At 37.8% G+C, this 23,729-nt stretch overlaps 1 protein-coding gene across 2 annotated transcripts in view; it reads left to right on the top strand.

The window, feature by feature from the left end:
* Nucleotides 1-13,447, top strand: part of LOC105226097 (transcription factor cwo) — a 33,935-nt gene extending 20,488 nt beyond the window's left edge. Inside the window, exons 2-4 of one of the 2 annotated variants that reach the window (XM_011204874.4) lie at nt 8,295-8,418; nt 9,435-9,756; nt 9,825-13,447. In XM_011204874.4, the coding sequence (XP_011203176.1) occupies nt 8,295-8,418; nt 9,435-9,756; nt 9,825-11,287 (1,909 nt within the window). In that variant the 3' untranslated portion in view covers nt 11,288-13,447. The remainder of the gene's footprint in view (nt 1-8,294; nt 8,419-9,434; nt 9,757-9,824) is intronic. The other variant, XM_029550130.2, reaches the window with a different exon arrangement.
* Nucleotides 13,448-23,729: the final 10,282 nt, after the last annotated feature.

The raw sequence follows: 23,729 nt of genomic DNA, 5'->3' as shown, positions 1-23,729 counted from the left end.
AATGAAATTTAATAAGTAGGTGAATGATCATTTGTCGGAATCGGTAAGATCGGGGAACTATATCACATATTTTCCATACGACTGATTATTCAGATTTTTTAAACTTTGCCATAAAAATCGCTGGCTCGAAACCGGTTTTAGACCCATAGTCCCTCAGGCAAAGTTATTTAGAATGATTCGTAGAATATTTTCAGTAACGTTAACACTTTGTAGTGGTGCTCAATTTTTCGAAATTGCTTGGCATCGCCAGTACAAACTTTCCACTAACTTCAGGCACCAACTTTGGGAAATTGCGTCCTCGGTCCCAGTCCAAAGAAATCTACATCTTTACATCGCTCCATAAATATTTAATGGAGTTTGCTTTGGCCAGCTCAGTGAGCCAATCCTCACGTTTTTAATTCAGAAGCATTGATTCGAACGGTTCCATAGTATTTTTGAGAATTTTGAGTTATGAACATTGGTCCATTCTACCATCTATCCTCATTAATGCTCCAACGCCATATCATCATATCATCGCCACAGGTGTTCGGCATATACACCAACTATGGCATAAGCTGACATACAAACTGATCAATTGTACGGAAAACTTTTTTATTTGACGAGATATCTTCACGAAATTTCACGTGCATTATTGCTTATGACAAAGTTCAAGCTTACCGTGCGAATCTGTACTGTGATACACTCTCAAGTCTTTAAATTTGAGATTTTAAGTTAGAGACAATTTTTGAGGCTTGAGACGATTTTGCTATTCTGTAAGTGACAGTCACAAAATCTAGTACATTTCATTATGCAGAGATGTTTTTACATTTGAATGAAAATAAATATGTCGATAACAAATATTAAATTTTCTATAACATCATCAAAAAACATAATTATCAATAAAAATATATGTTGACTTTGTTTCATAATATTTACGAAATTAATGTAAAATTGATTTATTTTTAACCTTTTCGTGTTTGAGTTGCTTACAAAACATAAAAAAAATACAATGGTTTAATATCTATGATGATCTCTATTCAGTATATTCAAAATGTCAGACAAGAGTTCTTTTTAGTTTTGTGACCTGCTAACTATCAGGTCTCAAATTTGAGGCAATATTTTGAGACTAACGCTAGAGACTGTTTAGTGAATAGTAACTAGTCTTAAATTGAGACTTTATCTCAAAATGTCTCAAATAGAGACTAAAGACTGGTTACAGAATCCCACTATTAATGTATTAGTATAAACACCTAAAGTAAGTTGTTCAAAAAATAATAGTATTTGAAACAATATTTAGAAATAAATACAACAAACAATATTCCGTTACCTAAGTTCACCATTTATTGAGACCGGACCAAACAATTTGTAGCTAACATAAAATGATTGTACAATTTGTTGTTGAGCGCTGTCGCAAAGATCGCCACACCTTTAAGAGTTTGTTTATTACTATGAACAATTACTTAATACCATCTGGCAACTAGCCGAAGATTCGATGACATCGAAATTAACATCGTTTTGTTGCCACAGAAGGCCCGACAGCTCATCTGCAACTATTATTTGTTTGTAATGTCTTTTTTTTTTGGTACATTTGGCCCCAAAATGAAAGATTGTACGTACATACTATACATAAGTATGTATAAATGAATTAATGTGTCAGCGCCGGCCCCAGTCAACGTAACGTAACAGTTGTTGGCCACTACCCAACACGTACGTTTTCATGAATTAAACGAGTGATTTCGTTTCTGTAATATACAATTGAAAACGTTTTCGCTCTGCACACAGAAAATGCATGAGTCTATTTCGGAAATAAATGTTTGACGTCGTACGTAAAAGCTTTGACGTCGTTGGTCGCAATTAGTTGCCACTCTCAATTGTTGATGTCGACTGCACGCGTGCAGCGCAATCATGCACGCCGCACGAGATCTTCCATAGAGTTCGATGTTAGAGAACGTGATTGCTTTCATAAAAGGTACTCATTCTCATTCTATTCGATACTTTAAAATTAATAATATGTACATATGTATATTGTTGTAGTAAAATTAATTTGACAGTATTAGAGCAAACATTATTTGAACTGCGTTTTACTCGATTTTATTATGATATTGCTTAGTGGTAAATGGAGAACAGCAATTAGTTGATTCACGAGGAATTTTGAATTTCTTTATAAAACTTATTAAACATTAATTAACAATTTAGTAAACTTTTTTTTACCTGAATAAAAATTTACAGTTTTTTTTATTTTATGGTAAGCAAGCTATGATTTATTTTTAACGTACTAATTTGTAATACTATTTATGTACATACATATGTATTTTGTATCCTGTTGGTTTTAAAAATTTAATCAACCAAACATTTTTTTAAGTTAATTACATTGAATATACAGTTGCGAGCATTGAAATAGTAGTGCCTATTGGCCAAGAGAGTTTTGCTTTAAATTTTGTTTATTTTATGATATTGCCTTCGATCATTATTTTAGTTATATTCTCTGAAGTATAACGGTCCTGTTATTCACAGCAATAAGTGTGCAACACTTACCGTTACTTTTTTAGAGCCAATTTTATTGGGATATCTGTTTTTATGAGCGAGCAATAGAATAGTAGTGAACGGTGAGCTGATTACAAACAGATCATTTTTACTAAAAAAAATTTAATTTTATCAAACAAAAAGTAAGTTTCCTAATCTTTTATTTATTATTCAATGCAAAAAGCAAAACAAATATGACTTTGTCCCTTTTATTGGGCCGGGGGAAGCCCTGTAGTGAAGAAAAACGAGAATGGATTCAATCTGTCGTAAACAACGGTAAATCCTAGAAGGGAGTAGAAAGACTTGTACGGTGTAAAGCCACAACGATTCCCAATGCAATTATTTATAGATAAAATACGAAAAAAACGGCGCAAGACGGATTCTTTCTGAGAATTTTACACGAATAGTTGTAAGATGTGCCAAGACTCGACCTAGAATGTCAGCTATGGAGATTCGGAATGAACTTAACCTGGCCTGCGGTGTTCATACAGTGAGAAGACTTCTACATGAACATAATTTATATGTCCGCAGTCCTCGAAAAGTACCCTTATTAAAAAAAAATCATGTAGCAAGACGTCTTAAATTCGCCAAAGGACACCTGAATTGGCCGATTGAGAAAGGGCGCAGCATCTTGTGGACAGACGTGTCGAAAGTTGTTCTATACGGCGGTAAAGGGTCCTGTCAGTATCTAAGACGCTCCCCTAATACAGAGTACGACCCCAGATTCAGCACAAAAACTTTGAAGCATGGCGGTTTAAATATCATGGTTTGGGCTGTTTTTCTTACAGGCCAAATTTTTTTGTGTAGTCCCAATTTACAAGATTACTGGCATAATATCCGATACACATACGTGGATATAATGCAGCATATTATGATACTATTTGCTGAAGAAGACATGCCGCTGAAAAGGATATTTCAGCAGGATAATGATCCGAAGCATACCAGTAGGGTGGCAAAATAGTGGTTTCGGGTCAATAGAGTTGAGGTCATGGATAGGCCAGCTCAATCCCCTGGCCTCAATTCTATTGAAAACCGTTGGGCAGATGTCAAGAAAGCCATGTGGAAGGATAAACACAAAAACAACAACGAGTTGTGGACCGTAGTGCAGCAATCATGGCAGCGCATACCACTGAGAAGATGCCACAGTCTCGTAGATTCTCTGAAGAAGCGATGTATTGCTGTTATCAAAAATCATGGCCATGCTACCAAGTACTAAGATCTCCTATAGACGAAACTTGCAAAAATCCTTCAGTATTTTTTAAAAAAATTTTTTAGTACTTTACTACTATTTTACTGCTCCCCAAAATTTTCATACATAAATACATCTTTGTACATAAACATATCTTGTACATACTCAAATCTAAATATTTTTAGTGGTAAACATAGCCTGGTAAATATGATCCACTTTCGCATTTCAATGGATGTTAAAATTGTTTGGCATGTTACATAACTCACAGATATGTAAAGCTCTAACACCCACTACTATTTCAATGCTCGCAGCTGTATATACATATGTATGTAAAGGCATATGCACACCAAATATATACATATTAAGTCTATATACATTAGGGTGATTCCAAAAAAATATTTTTTTTTCGTCTGGTACTGGAGAAATAGGTTCCTAGACACCTCTAAGAAAGCCTCTCCAAGCATGCATTCTTAATTGTAACGGGAAGGTCCTCCTTACAGTTTTCTATTTTTTCTTATTATCAGATAGAAAAATGTATGTAGATCTCGCTTCCAACTACTTGAAAAAATATCTTGTTCCTTAGATTTTGTAGGAAATTGAATGGTCTCCTATGATTTTTTCGTAAATCCAACCGTTTAAAAGATATTAACAGTTAAAGTTTGATTATTTTTGGGAAAATTTTTTATTTCTTATGAATTTTATAACTCAATGAAAAAAATCATTATGAATGGTGAAACTCATAGGTTTTTGGAGAGGTTTTCTTAGAGGTGTCTAGGAACCAATTTTTCAGAGCACCAAACAAAAAAAAATATTTTTTTGATCCACCCTAATATACATACATACATATGTATATGCACATACATTCATACATATACACATATGTATACTTGTAAAGGCAAGTAGTCTGTATTAAGTGTCACTAAAGCTGGTATGGAATGGTTGACTCTTTATATACCATATAAGTATATAATGTACATATTCTAATAATGTGGCATGACTTAAATATTACTCATACGCTGTTGCTGTCGTAGCAAGCCACGTAGTAAATTTGAGCAAAACGAGGTCAATACTACTGTTGTTTTCGACTCAGTCATTTGATTATTTGTGTTTGGGTTAAAATTACATACATATGCACATACTATATGTATATAAAAATAAAAAAAAATATGCTAAGCATTTTGAATTAACAAATGAACAAAATTATCTATAAACTTAGTATATGTATTTAAAATTATTAATTGTTTAAAATAATGATCAACATTTTATTGCCTTTTAATTCTCATAAATTAGACTCGATTGTTAACCGTGAACAACAAACATTAACAAATCAAATGTTGACATTAAAAACATCCATCTGCTGTTTTTTAATATTATTTTCCCAGTGTGTTCTTATTCATGTTCTTAAAGGAATATTTTTGTGGAACATAACTAACTTCCAACGAAATGTATAAAAGAAAATTGTAAAATTGATTTGCTTTAGTTGTTTTGCAATCGTTTTGCCTTCATTGAACTTTTCTTTCCTTTTCCTTCTACACACACTTATTCATTCTGTATTCGATTGTATTTCTAATTTGTTTTTTGTGTTTTCCTTTATTATTTGTTTTGCGCTTTTTTACTTTTTTTCGATGACATACGGTCTGAATTACTGATTCACTTGCCAATCGGCGAACTATAGCGCCAATGATTCGTAGGTGCTAGTATGTATTAGCTTCCCTGCAAGAAAAATTACTGAATTTACCGGCCTTTTGACAGTCAAAGCTGAGCAAAGTTTTTATTATTTTCATAAAAGCAGCGTGCCAAATAATAATATAAAGATGTTGATCAAAAAATATAATTAAATAATAAATTATGAAAAGCTTTTGGACTTCACCACTTTTCGAAACTCCTATGTTAATTAGTGCTGCAAATTTTCTTTTGAAAAAAAAAAAAACCATAAACATTGACTATAATTTTATTGGTCAATCAATCATCAGTAATAAAGAATTTACATATGTCATTCTTACATATGTAAGCATTAAAAGACGTAGGTGTATCTTTTTAACAATCCCATTGACGGTCAGTGGATAAGTAAATTGCACGTCACGCCCGACAACGTGACAATGTGAGTGTATTCATGAACCAAGCAGAAGTTTATTGTAGGGTTGATACTTACCTAAACATTTCCACATATACGGATATCTACAAATCGTGCAATAGAAAAACAAATGTTAGTAATGTTACATACAGCTGTTATCAAAATAATAGCAGGGCAAATTGCCTTCATGGATAATACAGAAAAAAAAATAATATGAACGCGGACGTCCACATGTTTCGGATTTTAAGCCTATTTAACAACATTTCGTACTATCAGCCTTCTTCGTCCTTTTCTCTTGAAAATAATTTCTGTATGAATTCATGTTGCACAGGTGTGGATTGCTTTCCACGACCCATTTCATTAAAATCAAATTATATATCAGCGTAATTTGTCATCAAGTTAATAAATAATGGAACGGAAGGCATCTTATCACTTTTATACTGATGATCGATCATCAAAACATCTAACAAACTTGTGAAACTCTTGATGCTATCCGGCACTTTCATATCTAGCAGGTAATCCAGGGATTCCCTTCACCACCTTATATGCCACTATCTGCCTGCTCCAGTGAAACTTATTAGGGGCGGGACCACATAAACTTTCTAAAAATTTGAAAAATTTGTGGCAGTGGACGGACAGATGATCAAAGATAAAATTATACATGTCGTGTTATTTTAATATACATAGGTACATATGTATGTACATATATAACTTTATATCTATCTCAACGCTAGGTGTTACAAACAATTCCGTTATACTCTGTGAAAAATGTTAGACAAGAGTCTAACAAAAAAGACGAAAATGGGTTAAGGGGCTATGGTGTACCAATGTGACACTTTCAAAAAATCGATTTTTTCGCTGCTTCGATAGTTCATATTTTAAAAAATATCCTGTAATATCGGTAAGGTCGTATCTTGAATAGTTTTTTAATGGCAACATTCTAAAGAGCGATCGCTCGTAGGTATAAATAGGATAGTTGAAACTTTAAACGCGTTTTTCCCGAAACGACAGTTTACCAAATAGCTGACATCATAACTCAACGAGCAATTGCTGACCGATTGACTTCAAATTGAAACTGAGTATTCTTGAATATATTTACTATACAATGATCTACGATCTTTTTGATTGGTTGAAAATTGTCAATTTGGCATTAAAAATACAATTTTTTTTTACCTAAAAAACGACACTTTTTTCAGAACTACGTCATTTTGTTATTTTTTGATATTTTTCAAAAATCATAGGTTATCGTATAGGAAATATCTTCAACATTAATAACCTCTTTGATTTTTTTGTTTAAGCTACTCATTCGGCCGGAATCATGTCAGCAGTTGAGCAACTTTTTTTTGGCACCTCCGAAGATAGCACATCCGTTATTTTTCAATATTTTTGGAAAAAAAAAATCTTAAAATATAGCTGAAAATATACCTTTTTAAGTCCAAAGAACTTCGAAACATACGATCAAGTCCTTTTTTTTTTAATTCACGAAAATCGCCTAATTTTTCATGGGTAACACTGGTGTAGCTCCTTAAGTTTCACTATTGCAATGTTTTGAAATAGCCTAATACTATATTTCATTAAAGTTGAAGAAAACCATAGTATTTTAAGACATATAAGGGATTTGTATTCCCGGATCATTGAGGTCTTTCAAGTTATTGACGAAGGTTTGGTGTATCCAAAACGCACTGATCTTGAAACCGTAATAGAATATGGCGCTCCGAAACTGAAAGCGGAAAAACATTATCAGGCGAAAACCTTCCGCCTCTGCTATAATCGCATTACCGGCTTTTTGATCGATTTTATAATGCACGATTAATTAAAAATGTTCCAACTCATTTAATATAATAATTATATAAGTAATCCATAAGTAAAACCTGAAACTTTCCATTGGGGCTACGTTAGTACAGCAGTACATGCATACATGTACATATGTACATACATACATATATCGACGTGCAATAAGATAATATTGACCCAGTAAAAGGTGCATTTCATTGACAGTCGGTTTAAAATGATCGACACCTTTTTTCTATTTGTATAAAATAATTGAAACTTCATAATATAAATGGATGCTTGAATTTTAATTGACAATAAGTATAAAATGAAATACTGTAAGAACTTTAACTGAATTCTAATTGACAATAAGTATAAAATGAAATACTGTAAGAACAAAATAGTAATAGATTTATTTAAATTATTAAAAAATATATTTTTATTAAAAATTTTTAAAATTATTGAAGTGAAAACAATCCTTACCACGTAAATCCATTTAATGATTATTAAATAAAACGATATAGAATATAAACATGTAAGTATACATATGTACATATATCAGCGGTATTTACAGTTTAACAATTATTTTTAAATAGCATAGGCTTCTAAGTTATAGACATTTTATATTGTCTACTTATTTTAATTGAAACAATTCTTTTTCAATAAAGTGTACACAATTTAATCTAAAATTTTACTTATCGTTCGACCATTTTACTCACCTTTATTCTTCCTCCTTTTTTACATATGAACAAATTATAGCGAAGCAGCAGTATCCAGTTTTCCTTATTGCACAGAATCTAGCTTAAATTTTTCCACATCAGCTACAGCATACAGCGAGGATGATGCAGAATATGCCACCGGAAGACGTAATAAAACTTCGAGGGTAAATATTTTCCTTACCTTTCTTTTGTAAAAAATTTAGCATTCAACCCAAGTGATGAGCGCAAACGAAATACTTGTACTATTCAAAATAAATTCGAATTAATCCAACCCGGGAAGATGAAGTTTATAAACTTATATTCGTACCTATACTGCTCACGTGTTACGTAACGTTAGGCTCATTGCTCGTATGGTTATTCTAAAATATAATATGTGGTGAGGGAGCTTAGAGCTATTCGCTACATGACATGGTCCAATAAAAAGACAGGAAGTAATGAAGACGGTGAATGTTAAAAGGAAATGGTCTTTACTGTGAAACCTCTTCACTCAGTAGTTCAGCAGCGGCCGCGCACATACTCGTACAAATGTTCTGCATCATCGCACAGAATCATAAAAAACAGAAAGCAAATATACATATATGTACAAATGTATACATACATACATATATATATGTACACATTCTCGAATGTTTATAAGAAAATGAACTGTGGACACGACCGCTTTTGACTCCAATGCTCTTCATGCTCAACATACATGCACTGACTTGCTTAGCAAAATAATTTATATTAAGTATTAAATATTCATTTGTATGTATCGAAATTCATATCATAATTCATTATTGGTTTAAATAAAATTATACATACATAAACCACGGAGTAATGCACAACAAGTGCTCTCATTTGTTCACGCACACATCAAAACAGAGAACACGTAAAACATATACATACATACATATACATACATATATTGAGGAATAATACTTATGTTAGAGGATTAATTAAATTGGTAGCTTAAGAAAACTTTGGAATTTTTGAAATAAAGTTACATCCTATTTTACCATGGCATTCATGGTAAAATAACAATAAAATAAAGCTAACACTACTTCTTTTCTTTTTCAATAGTTGTTGTTTTACTTATTCGAATATTCTGTTTAAATTTGTATCGCAAATCTAATAACAAATTTTTGTTCTATTTTCTCTCGATTTCAAACTATATCAATATGCGCTTGCTCATTAACAGCAAGATCCCTTATCTCACCGCATCATTGAGAAACGAAGACGCGATCGCATGAATTCCTGCTTGGCAGACCTTTCACGACTCATTCCACCTCAGTATCAACGCAAGGGTCGTGGTCGCATTGAGAAAACAGAGATTATCGAAATGGCCATTAGACATTTAAAACATTTACAAAGCGAATGCATCCAGAAGGACAATGAGTACCGAATGGGTTATACGGACTGTATGAAAGAGGCCGCCAAGTTTCTCTACGAGAGTCACATGGAGGAGTTTTGTTACCGCCTGGTGGCACGTCTGCAGGAGCATTGCGTGGAGTTGATGAAAAGTATGTGTAACGATTTCTTATTTCTCTATTTCATATATTAACAGTCTGATTTCTATTAATTTCTTCAGATGACTGCTATAAATCACGTAGCTGTCATATACCAGATAATGTGAGTGCATCGAGCGGTAGTCCGCATCAAGCATATCACACGGCTGCGCCACTTTGTCAATTGCGTGACATGCTGGGCAATTCGGATATTGAGCAGAGCAATGACCATAATGATGTTAAAGATTTGAGTTTCCGCAATCATTTAAATCAAATGCAACGAAATGTTGCTGCCGCAGCTGCTGCTGTTGCGGTTAACAATAACACTAACAGTAGTATCGTACATGAGCATAATAGTAGCGGCAGCCAGACCAATGCAGCTAGCAACTCAACCACTGCATCAACGACAACGTCTTTGAATAACACTATTAGCACGACGACGGCCGTGCCTAACAACGGTGTGTTGGTAGTAGGCGGAGGTCCAACGAACAGTTCGCAACTACGACCACATCAGGCTCCTGTAATAACTTCTACGGGGCCGGCGATATTGAATCACCATAACGAATCCAGTAATCACGATTTTGAATCATCGCGAGAACCGCTCTTACATACTGATACGTCCAATATGCATTCACCTCCACCACGCGATTCATTGCTACATCATCACGCTCACCTGAGTCATCATCAACATAATTCGGATAGTTTGTTGTCTGCGCGTATGCGGAATTTCTCTGAATCATCACACGATATTGAGCACAACAATAACTATAAGTACAAAAATCATATAAAAGAGCGTTTTAATCACGAGCTGCATGACGAAGAGACATCTAGCGAACATTGTCCGGCACCGCCACTTCTACAAAGCGAACATTCACATACTCACTCCTTGTCTGAACATTCGAAGGATGGCACCGAGCCCGAAATTGCACCAATTATAGCAAAGAAACGTAAAATGGCAGAGGCTGCAGCTGCAGTGTTGGCAGCGGGCACAAGCGCCAATAGCAATATCGCTTTGGACGACTGTGACACACGTCCCCCCACCACAACTAATAGCATGCTGAGCACGCGCGATGAAAAACCCTTTAGTTTCGCCGACATCAAAACTGAATTAAGTGCACAACCCGGCTTTGGAGGTGCGAAGTCACATTTTAGTACCCCCAGCAGCACTACCCACGTATCACCGAATTTACAATCGTCGCGTTCTTTCGCTGTACCAATCTTTGCTTTACACGGTCAAGGTACTTACTACATACCACTAAATATTGATTATAACGTGTTAGTTCCATTTCTTAATGGCGCCGATCTACTGGAAAAGAACTATGCGTCGATGCCGGTGGTGCATCCAATAAATATTAATGTAAATTTTATGCCCACCTCATCATCAACATCCATACTCGCTGCCGCTGCTGCAGCGGCCGCTGTAGTGGTGGGCAAACAGCAATTGCCTCCTGTTAACGGCACAGTATCCTCGACGGCAGCGGCTGCGGCAGCCAATGTGGCAGCTGTGACCAAAGCTAAATTAGAGAGCATCAGTAACGGTTGGTAATCACGAGAATATATTCCAATATCAGTTAAAAACATTAAAATAACTGCAGCAACTGTGCGCAGGCGCACTAAAGTATATGGTGCATAGCGTTTTACGCACTGGTCGTTTGTCTTCAAGACAAGGCCTACTCCTCAATTACTACTACAAGGAACAGCACTACCTCAGACATCTGTGAAATAGGATGAAACAGTAAAGGTAATTTGAACCCAGCGTCAGTCTGCAACAAGTAGCTAGTTATCGTCCACACACTAAGCTGCACGTAGTCCGCTATTACAGCAATGACATTTCGAACTAGATAGGCTACGGCTACCTGACTGACAGCTAGAATGTTTACAGTTATTTCAAAATAATATTGATTATGCGAGCGAAAAATAAATATGGAACAAACTAAGCAAACAAACGAGGAAAAATTTAATTAATAATTGTAAATACTACTGAAATTGAAGCAAGTGCAGAGTTTAATGAGGTTTCGTCTTTTCTAAAGGCCATAACAGCAACTATTACAAAACCTATAAAAATGGCAAACAATAAATTCTTTACAAACTTTTAGATACTGAATTTTTCTGTTCACGGACTGGGATAGCTGCAGAGCAATGAGTGTGCAATTGAAAGATAATTTTTTTAAGTTTTTTAGTATAAATATATGTAAGTTTTTACTTGTATATGAGTAGGGCAGCCAAGTTTTTTAAAATGTAGGACTAAACACAAGTTACATTTGCTGTGTATTAAATAAAAAACAAATGCTACTAGTCAAAAGCTACAATGAAAAAGAGAAATTATAATAAATGACGTGACTTTGTTAGAGAAATAGGTTTACAGTTACTCATAAAAAATAATAAGTTAATGTTACTTCTTGGAGTAATATTTGTAGGATATTTTGTGTAACATATTCCTTCTCAAACAAAATAGTTTATCAAAGTAAGTAAAATTGTAAAATGTTTTCTTTTCGCGGAGGAAATTAAGTTAGTACTAAAGTTATGGAATATTTGTTTTTATTTGCTAAGAGAAATAATATATGATAAAATGGAATATTTTTAGAGTATCTGCTTGTTATAAGAAATTGTATACATGAAATAATTATGGATGCAAGGTATTTTAAATGTTAACGAATATGAATATTTTGTATTGAAATGTAGCTTTAGCAATATTATTCAACAAATAATTATTAGAGCAGTTTAATTTTAACATAAATACCATTTTCTTAACTTTTTTACATACCACAAAATAAAAAACTTTGCCTCTTTTTATATTTTTTTTATTATATGTACTTTCACGGCAAGAACACAAAAATATAATGCATATTATATTCTGTGAAACGATTCAACCAATATTCTATGAGTTCAGGTACAATATACTTATCTGATGAGCTCAAAACCCATATTTGCACGTTTTTCTATATATAAATTGGAAAATCGTAATGTACAATTGAAACAATACCTATATAGAAGAAGTGATATTTTGTTGTTAAATAAATTGAGCTCTTTTGCCATTAATGCAGTCACTTGAGCATATAAGCTAAAGTCATGATCACACCGTATTAATTAAATTAATAGGAAAATAAAATGGAATTCGATTTAGGTACATGCGGAAAAAGAGTGTAGTGTTAAACAACAACGTTCCCACCAAATTTTAAAATAATATTTAAAATTGTCTTCAAATAAACGTGCTGAAGCAGTGATTTTTTCAAGTCCCTTACATATTGTTTTAGAAACAATAACAATTTTTTTTTGCTTTCGAGAAACACGTTATTTTTTCTCGATATTCACAGTACAGTTACATATAAACACTTTATATGTATGGTATATTATATACAACTTTAAAACCACGAATATTGTTTAGTTTAGAAAAAGTCGCGTGTGTTATACTTAGGCATAAGCATTTGTGTGCATGTACAACGCAGTTGTAAAAATACTATATTCGTGTGTGTGTTTGTAGCGATGTGTATCAAACTTTTATTCTAGATTATGTATGTATGTATTACCAACAGAACTTAAAAGTTAAGTTTATTGTTCACTATATACATGTTTATGTGTTATATGCGTGTATGTTTACACATGGACACCTAATATATACATAAATGTATGTCATTATTATTAAGAACAGTAATAGATAACAAATTTAATGAAATAAAAGTTTATATAAATGTTGAAATTGTGAAAATATTCATGTTTTTATTGCAAGGAAAATTGCAACAATATATTGGTAGGTATGACTAATTAGAAATTGAAATAATTGATAAATAGAACAAGTAAGGAAAGGCTAAGTTCGCGTGTAACAGAACTTTTTATACTCTTAAAAGTTGCAGGAATTAAAGCTAACGAAATTCCTTGTGGTATTTTTGCATCTTCATGACTTATATTGAAGACCATAAACTTAGACATTAATATTGTGCTATATTTTAGTTCGCGTCAGCTATAATTTTAGTAGTTGAGACCAATCTCATTCTAATTCAGTGCTAAACCTCATAATTTTGAAGAAAAGTTGCCCACTTCATAAAAATGTCGTACATTTTGGTAAACCTGAACAGTGAAAGACGGTCAGAGACAGACTGACAACTAGTCCCAGCAAGTTGACGAGTTGCAATATACTGCTAGGTGCTATTGAGGCGATGTGATCCCTATTTGGAAAGGGTCCAAGGGTCTTAATTCTGCGTCTACAGACTGCTGTGCAGTCCATTAGCATGTGTTCTGGAGTTTCAGACTCCAAGTCGCAAAACCGGAAATTTGCACAAGAAGCTAGGCCCATGTTAAATAAGTGCTTCTGGAGCTTGCAATGTCCAGTGTAGAAGGCGACCAGTAGCCTGAGTATTTCCCTTGGGAGATTGATTACGTATTTAAATCTTTTGAGGTTGTAACCATTCATTAGCAACTTTGGATGGCGCATGGCTGGGAGTTGTTGCCAATGCCTCTCCCTACCCACTGTTTCATCATTACGGAGCAGTTCTTTTATGGTGTGAGGACCAACCGTTATGAAAGGTTCCGGTCCTACTATGTATGGATGCTGCAGAGCGGGCAAGCTCATCAGCCAGTTCATTCCCGGCTATACTTTTGTGACCTGATACCCAAATAAGGTGCACATGGTTACATTCTGATAGACTATTCAGTCGTTCTATACACTCCTGCACCAATAGTGATTTTATCTCGTACGAAGAGATCGCATTGAGTGCCGCTTGGCTATCGCTTAGTATGGCTATACGTTCATTGCAATAGTTGCGTGAAACTAGGCGACTTGCAAATACTTCTGCTTGGAATATGCTCGGAAACTTACCCATAGGTATGAAGAGTTTTGTGCGTGGTCCTGAGACCCATGCGCTAATTCCCTCTGACGTTTTCGTCGCTCCATTCGGCCTTGCTGCTGAGCGTGATCTTCAACTTCCTAGTGAAGTTTAATTTTTTGGTAATGCTATCCTTAGGGAGAAAAGCCAGAGGTATGACGACACTTAGCTCTTCCATCCGTTGGGAAGAGATTACCTTACCTTTGCCAGTCCCCTCTGTTGTCATTTGTAGCAGAGTGTGTTTGAGGACTTGACCAATTACTAGCTGTAGCGGGGTGAATGAATGAATGAATGAGGAATGCACTGCGACCTTTGGTCTATTGTGCCCTCTCCTTACTCACATTGACTCGCCTAGACCCAGCCCATTAATGAAGTCCAGTAGACTTCCTGGCGATAGCGAGGCAATGCGATCCCTATCCGGAAACAACACTCCAAGGGCCTTGGATCTGCGTCTACAGACTGCTGTGCAGTCGATCAGCAGATGCTCCGGGGTTTCAGGCTCCCTGTCGCAGAAACGGCAATTGGCGCAAGCTGATAGGCCCATGCTGTGCATATGCCTGTTTAGCTTGCAGTGACCAGTGCACCATGCGACTAGCAGCCTAAGTTTGTCCCTGGGGAGGTTTATTATAATTTTGAACCTTTTCAAGTTATATCCTCCCATTAGCAGCTTGGCATCCCATGAGTTTGTATCTAATACTCCTACCTGCCTACTCTTTCATCTTTACGGAGCAGCTCCTTCATGGTGTGGGGACCCACCCCCGTAAAGGGTTCGGGTCCTACCATCTTGGTGGAGGCTGCGGAGCGGGCGAGCTCGTCCGCCAGTTCGTTGCCGGCTATATCTTTGTGACCAGGCACCCAGATCAGGTCTATCTGGTTCCTTTCCACAAGGCTATTCAGCCTATCCCTACTCTCTCGCACGAAGTTCTATCTTCATTCAAGCAGAGTAAGTCGGAGGCCTTTATAAAACTGAGAATAGGAGCGACGCTTGATCTGCTGGGTCCGAATCGCGGTACACGTTAACGAGCGAAATTCAAATATTATTTTTGTTTTCGGATTGTTGTACTCGCTATCGAATATGCTCTTTCGAAATTTGAAATTTCCTCATTCGATAACGTGTTCTCGTTTGTACGAAAGAATCGAAATCTCACTCGATAGCTCTTTGAGAAACGTTAAAAAAAAGGATATATCAGTTAAAAAATATATCAGTTAAAAATAATCAGAGGTAAAAAAAAAGTTATTTTTCTTTTATTGAGTTTATTCAACATGTATTATAGTAATAACTAATGATTTAAGGACAAATGTAAACAAAATAAATATGTGTGAAAAAAATTTGATGAGTAATTTTATGCTATAGCATCAGAACTTAGCAAAAAATATTTTGCCGAATTGTGGGCAAGGCAAAGTTGCATTAAATAAGCTATGGGATGCATTGACGCTAAAACTTAACGCTGCCGGGCCACCAATGAAAGATGCTAAATTTTGACGAAAAGTAAGATCAATACAAGTAAATAATATTAATCAAACAAATAAAATAATAGATGATTAAAATAATAATACAAAATAGGTATTTGTTGATCAACAAAGCCTCGAAACAAAGGATGGTGGTGGTCAGTACGAGGAAAAGCGTGCACTCAAGGAATCGTACTTACGACAATTTGGCCAATCTTCGTATAAACATTCGTGATGAGCCCATTCTTCGTGAATTGATAAACGGCATATGGAATTGATATCAAACCGCCGGAAGTATCAACCCGTATTTCCAATTCTTAGCGTATACGATGTTAAATGTCTTCGCCAATGTAATTTTCGGTCGTATCCATTAATTGACGCAGATTTGAAGGCTGATCATCGCGAAAAGTGTGCGAACTTCAGTGGCATTCGAAGTAGCTATCGCATCGTCCATCGTTTGATTCTAGTGATTATCATGTTCCAGCAATTGTAATTGCTGGCATGATTCTCAAAAAGTTGCACACACCGTACCATTCACAGCATGCAATGACTCAAATGAAGTTGAACCGCGTACATTTATCAATAGCAACCGAAGGTAGAAACAATCGTCCTTTTTCGGGTGGATTGTGTAATTTCGTCCTAATGTATTAGTTGATAACGCACTTGGATGTCCATCTAATGGTTGGCCTTGCTTTCTGCGTAACCATTTCTTCGACGATGCATTCTATGTATAATATTGGTTTGTCAAAAAAGTCTTGCGGAATTTTTATTAAAATTTTTATTTTTTTTTTATTGAAATTGAAATGAATTTTTGATGACTTATGCCCACCGATGCTACGGCTGCTACTATGCCGGTCTCTTTCGACCAATTCAGCGATTTTATCGCAATTTTCGACGACAGGCCTTCCGGAGCGTCCGCATCTTCGACCACCTCTACACCAGAACGAAAACGTTGAAACCATCGTTGTGCGGTGGAAATGGAAACTGTATCGGGTCCATAAACTGCACAAATTTTATTGGCGGCTTGAGATGCATTTTTGCCTTTATCGTAGTAGCACTGTAAAATATGCCGTATTTTCTCTTTATTTTGCTCCATGTTTGCGACGCTATAACTCACGAACGACTTAAAGAAACGACAATCAATCAGTCATGTGTTAGCGCGTTAAATGATCTTTCCAAAAAGGTATAGCATGACCCGATGTGACGAATAAAACTAGAACTACGAATTTTCAGCGCCAACTAGCGAAAATACCGCAAGACTTTTTTGACAACCAATATCAAGGCATTTCCGAATAGAGCAAGTTCTCGCAAACGGTTCACTGACGAAAGTTGAGAAAAAACTCGTCAATGTTAAATTTGTTGCTGGTGGTGTTTCCACTGGCTGTACTTTATCTCTGAGTTGAAATAGACTCTTTGGTCATTCTCCAAATTAACTGCGAGACGCACATCAGTCGGAAAGCGCGACAAAGCGCTCAGTTCACGTATCGACCGTATCATTCAAGACCAATAACCGCCACGTTGCTTCCTATGGTGATGTAATTACAAACGTATTTTATCGATTACACCAAACTGCAATATGCAACATTGACATGACTTTTGAATGTGAATAAGACAACAGTGGCGAATATTGTACGATCCATGTGTTGTCAACTTCGATGAATTGTTAACTTCGATATTCACGCCTCTAAATTGAATTTGGAGGATGGAGTCATGTGTAGAAGTTCACGCAAGTGAGGAAAGTTCTCTGATCGCCATTCACTTGGGAGTGGCCAGAAACGATTCTTTTACATATGACTCAAGCAGCTTACGACTTCCGGTCTTTGACCAAGTATCCTCTGGGTAGCCTAAGAACATCCGTTTGAAGGCGAGCTAAAGTGAGAAGGCGAAACATCCCCTACATAGGGTTGTGCGCTGGGTTTGGGACCCGCCACGTAAAAAACACCCCCAATGAAAAGAAAAAAACAGCCTCGGACGAGAGACCCCCTTTTGATGACGACCACGGCAAACGAAACAAGGACTATGATTTGAGGGCATGCACCTGGAATGTCCGGTCCCTTAATTGGGAAGGTGCCGCTGCCCAACTGGTAGATGTCCTCGTAAAGATAAAGGCTGACATCACCGTCGTCCAAGAAATGCGATGGACGGGACAAGGACAGAGACGAGTAGGTCCTTGTGACATTTACTACAGTGGCCATATAAAGGAGCGCAAGTTTGGTGTGGGATTCGTGGTGGGAGAGAGACTCCGTCGCCGAGTACTATCATTCACTCCGGTGAATGAACGTCTAGTCACAATCCGCATCAAAGCGAGGTTCTTCAACATATCGCTGATTTGCGCCCACGCCCCAACGGAAGAGAAGGACGATGTGACCAAAGATGCCTTTTATGAGTGCTTGGAGCGCACTTATGAAAGATGCCCCCGCCACGATGTTAAAATCGTGCTTGGCGACTTCAACGCCAGGGTGGGCAAAGAAGGTATCTTTGGCACTACGGTCGGTAAATTCAGCCTCCACGAGGAAACATCCCCAAATGGGTTGAGGCTGATCGACTTCGCCGGGGCCCGAAATATGGTTATCTGTAGTACTAGATTCCAGCATAAGAAGATACATCAAGCTACCTGGCTGTCTCCGGATCGAAAAACCACCAACCAGATCGATCATGTTGTGATAGACGGAAGACACGTCTCCAGTGTTTTAGATGTGCGTGCGCTCCGAGGTCCTAACATCGACTCGGACCACTATATTGTTGCAGCCAAAAAACGCCTCTGTGCAGCAAAAAACGCACGCCAACAAACACAAGGAAGGTTCGACGTCGAGAAGCTGCAATCACAACAGACAGCCGAACGATTCTCTACTCGGCTTGCACTCCTGCTCTCTGAGTGCACTCGTCAACAACTCGGTATAAGGGAACTGTGGGACGGCATTTCAAACTCCTTACGTACAGCTGCAACCGAAACCATTGGTTTTCGGAAAGTGCAAAAGAACAGCTGGTACGACGAGGAGTGCCGTGTCACAGCGGAGAGAAAACAGGCTGCCTACCTCGCAACGTTACGATCGACCACAACACGTGCGGGATGGGATAGATACCGAGAGTTGAAGAGGGAAGCGAGACGCATTTGCAGACAGAAGAAGAAAGAGACCGAAATGCGTGAGTACAAACAGCTTGATAAGCTGGCCGACAGGGGTAATGCTCGAAAATTCTACGAAAAAATGCGGCGGCTTACAGAAGGTTTCAAGACCGGAGCATACTCTTGTAGAACCCCCAAAGGTGATCTAGTTACCGATGCCCAGAACATACTTAGATTATGGAGGGAACACTTCTTCAGCCTGCTGAATGTCAGTGAACGCATAACACCAGGAGAAGGCGAACCCGATTCCCCAATCGATGACGATGGAGCAGACGTTCCATTACCCGGCCATGAAGAAGTTCGAATAGCAATTGTCCGCCTGAAGAACAACAAAGCGGCAGGGGCCGACGGTTTGCCGGCCGAGCTATTCAAACACGGCGGCGAAGAACTGATAAGGAGCATGCATCAGCTTCTTTGTAAAATATGGTCGGACGAAAGCATGCCCAACGATTGGAATCTAAGTGTGCTATGCCCAATCCATAAAAAAGGAGACCCCATAATCTGCGCCAACTACCGTGGGATTAGCCTCCTCAACATTGCACATAAGGTTCTATCGAGCGTATTGTGTGAAAGATTAAAGCCCACCGTCAACAAACTGATTGGACCTTATCAGTGTGGCTTCAGACCTGGTAAATCAACAACCAACCAGATATTCACCATGCGCCAAATCTTGGAAAAGACCCGTGAAAGGAGAATCGACACTCACCACCTATTCGTCGATTTCAAAGCTGCTTTCGACAGCACGAAAAGGAGCTGCCTTTATGCCGCGATGTCTGAATTTGGTATCCCCGCAAAACTAATACGGCTGTGTAAACTGACGCTGACCAACACGAAAAGCTCCGTCAGGATCGGGAAGGACCTCTCCGAGCCGTTCGATACCAAACGAGGTTTCAGACAAGGCGACTCCCTATCGTGCGACTTTTTCAATCTGCTGCTGGAGAAAATAATTCGAGCTGCAGAACTGAATCGAGCAGGTACACTCTTTTATAAGAGTGTACAGCTGCTGGCGTATGCCGATGATATTGATATCATCGGCCTCAACACCCGCGCCGTTAGTTCTGCTTTCTCCAGACTGAACAAGGAAGCAACGCAAATGGGTCTGGCAGTGAACGAGGGCAAGACGAAATATCTCCTGTCATCAAACAAACAGTCATCGCACTCGCGTCTTGGCCCCCACGTCACTGTTGACAGTCATAACTTTGAAGTTGTAGATAATTTCGTCTATTTAGGAACCAGCGTTAACACCACCAACAATGTCAGCCTGGAAATCCACCGCAGGATTACTCTTGCCAACAGGTGCTACTTCGGACTGAGTAGGCAATTGAAAAGTAAAGTCCTCTCTCGACGAACAAAAGCCAAACTCTATAAGACGCTCATAATTCCCGTCCTGCTATATGGTGCAGAGGCTTGGACGATGACAACAACCGAATGAGTCGACGTTGCGAGTTTTCGAGAGAAAAGTTCTGCGAAAGATTTATGGTCCTTTGCGCGTTGGCCACGGCGAATATCGCATTCGATGGAACGATGAGCTGTACGAGATATACGACGACATTGACATAGTTCAGCGAATTAAAAGACAGCGGCTACGCTGGCTAGGTCATGTTGTCCGGATGGATGAAAACACTCCAGCTCTGAAAGTGTTCGACGCAGTACCCGCCGCGGGAAGCAGAGGAAGAGGAAGACCTCCACTCCGTTGAAGGACCAAGTGGAGAAGGACCTGGCCTCGCTTGGAATATCCACTTGGCGCCACGTAGCGAAGAGAAGAAACGATTGGCGCGCTGTTGTTGACTCGGCTATAATCGCGTAAGTGGTGTCTACGCCAGTAAAGAAGAAGAAATTGAATGCTAATAGTTCTGCCATTGTCGTCTGGTGACTGACACCGATACAGTGGATATCCATCTTTTCTAGTTTGTGTTTCCGAAAGAAAAGCACATGGATAGCATCTAACAGCACCACATATGATGACTGATTCACCGCGATCCATAATTCCGCACGTATGTCACCGCATCCTGGGAGTACTTCTTGCCTTGCTTTGCCTTGGGCTGCCATACGTTGATGGCAAAAAGAACGCCGACCGATATTACGGCGACCTCTTCGTGGCTTCATAACAAATTTCAATCTGCAATTGATCACTAAACACTAACACACATAAAGTTTTCACTGAACAATTTTCAAAAATTTTTCTTTTGAATAGCCGGAATATAAAAGCAAGCGATCGAAATTGAACGATTCAAATAGTTTACAAATCAAAATATTGAAAAACAAAACAAACAAAAATTAGAAAAAAAAAATGTATGAAAAAAGTTACTTTTTGGAATTGTCCAATTTTCCGATTTTTCCTCACGAAAAGCATATGGTTTTTTATTTCCAAACCTTCCCCGATCCACAGAGAACAACCTCTGAAAATTTCATCAAGATTGGTGCAGCCGTTCTCTTAGCGTTACTATGGAACAAACATTCATTCGTTTGTATGGGAAAAGGAAAAGGACAGCCCTTTTTTTTTTGGGTTTTCCGGCAACTAATTGAAATTTTTTTTGCCGTAAAAACCATCCTTGAACCTTAACGAACATTTAGAAAAAATAATCGACCGAAACTGGTGCAGGAGTTGTTGAGTTATGCGCTTGGCAACCCATTTTGCGATTCATTTTTATATACATACATATGTATGTATAAGATACATACAAAAAAGTTAAGTCCCAGTTTTATTGATGTTTTTAAACCACAAGCAAATGAAGATTTGACAGATAGAACCAGCGAAAAAAAAGACAGATAGATTTAATTTATATATCACCAAAACCATTCAATCTATTTGATCCAGATTTGCACAGGATAAATAATCTTTTCGATAAGTGAAATTCCGAATATGGGGACCCCGGTGCCTAGTGTTAACTTTTAATCGAAAGTATTAATCACTCTGTGAGATATATTATTGGAATTCCGAGAGATTTACTTTCAGAAAATAGAATGCTTGTATAATTTTGAATTGGGTCAATACTTCCCTCAATCCCCATATACTTAATATAGAGATTTGCGAAGTCATATGAGTTGCAGGCAAATAAAAGCGAAACTTGATCTAACTGTGTCTAAACAACGTGTCCATCAAACAATAAGAAAAGATGTACGCCTTAAATATGAAAATCGAGTGTCTAAGTCATGCCAAGTCGTAAACGCGTTCATGGTGGTGGATCGCTCATGGCACGGGCAGAATTTCCATCAAAAGACAAGTCAAAATTTGTATTTGTGCCAGACAAAATTAATGCAAAAATTTACAATGATTTGTTGGAAAATGAACTCTTTCGTTTTGATGGTGATGAATGGATGTTCCAGTAAGACAATGATTCCGATCCATGTAGCGAAGAAGACAAAGGCGTTCCTTAACTTTCGGAAAATTGTATTGTTGTAGTGGCCTGCCTTAAGTCCAGATTTGAGTCCAATCGTGGATCTGTTCAACCGCGGAACGATGGACAACTAAATTTATGGCGCTTAATGTGTATCAATATCCCGACTTAACCCGTTAATGCCCAAACCGAAACCACGCATGTCAATCAATTTTCTTCTCCTTTATTGGCGTAGACACAGCTTACGCGATTATAGCCGATTTAACAACAGCGATCCAGTCGTTTCTTCTTTTCGCTACGTAGCGCCAATTGGTTATTCCTCTTTCTCTCGAAAACTCGTAACGTCGACTCATCAGATGTTGTCATCGTCCATGCCTTTGCATCATATAGCGGGACGAAATAATGAGTGATTTATAGAGTTTGGTTTTCGTTCGTCGAGAGAGGACGGTCCTTCTCAATTGTCTACTCAGTCCAAAGTAGCACCTGTTGGCAAGAGTTATTCTGCGTTAGATTTCGAGCCTGACATTGTTTTTGCTGTTAATGCTGGTTCCAAGATAGATGAAATTATCTACAACTTCGAAGTTATGACTGTCAACAGTGACGTGGCAGCCTATTCGCGGGTTTAAATCTTGGCTGCAATAAGATTGTGGTCCGTGTCAAAGCCCCGGCGAAGTTGATCAGACTCAATCCATTTGGGGATTTTTCTTCATGGAAGTTGAATTTACCGATTGTTGTGCCAAAGATACCTTCTTTGCCCACTCTGTCGATTTTGACATCGTGGAGGGAGCGTCGGGGCCTGGGCGCAAATCAGCGATATGTTGAAGAACCTCGGTTTGATGCAGATTGTGGCTAGACATTCATCCACCGGTGTGAATGACAGTACTCGGCGGGAGCGTCGGGGCGTGGGCGCAAATCAGCGATATGTTGAAGAACCTCGGTTTGATGGTAATTGTGGCTTGACGTTCATCCACCGGTGTGAAAGACAGTGCTCGGCGATGGAGTCTCTCTCGCAGAAGGAATCCCACACCGATCATACGTTTCTTTACATGGCCGCTGTAGTAAAAGCCACAAGGACTTACACGCCTCAGTCATTGTCCCGTCCATCATGTAGTGATCGATCATGTTGTGATAGACGAAAGACACTCTCCAGTGTTTTAGATGTGAGTGCGCTCTGAGGTCCTAATTTCGACTCGGACCACTATATTGTTGCAGCAAAGATTCGTATCCGCCTCTGTGCAGCAAAAAATGCACGTCAAC

This window comes from Bactrocera dorsalis, chromosome 2 (assembly GCF_023373825.1).
Source record: "Bactrocera dorsalis isolate Fly_Bdor chromosome 2, ASM2337382v1, whole genome shotgun sequence".
Lineage (NCBI taxonomy): Eukaryota > Metazoa > Arthropoda > Insecta > Diptera > Tephritidae > Bactrocera > Bactrocera dorsalis.
This window is presented reverse-complemented; position numbering and strand designations above follow the sequence as displayed.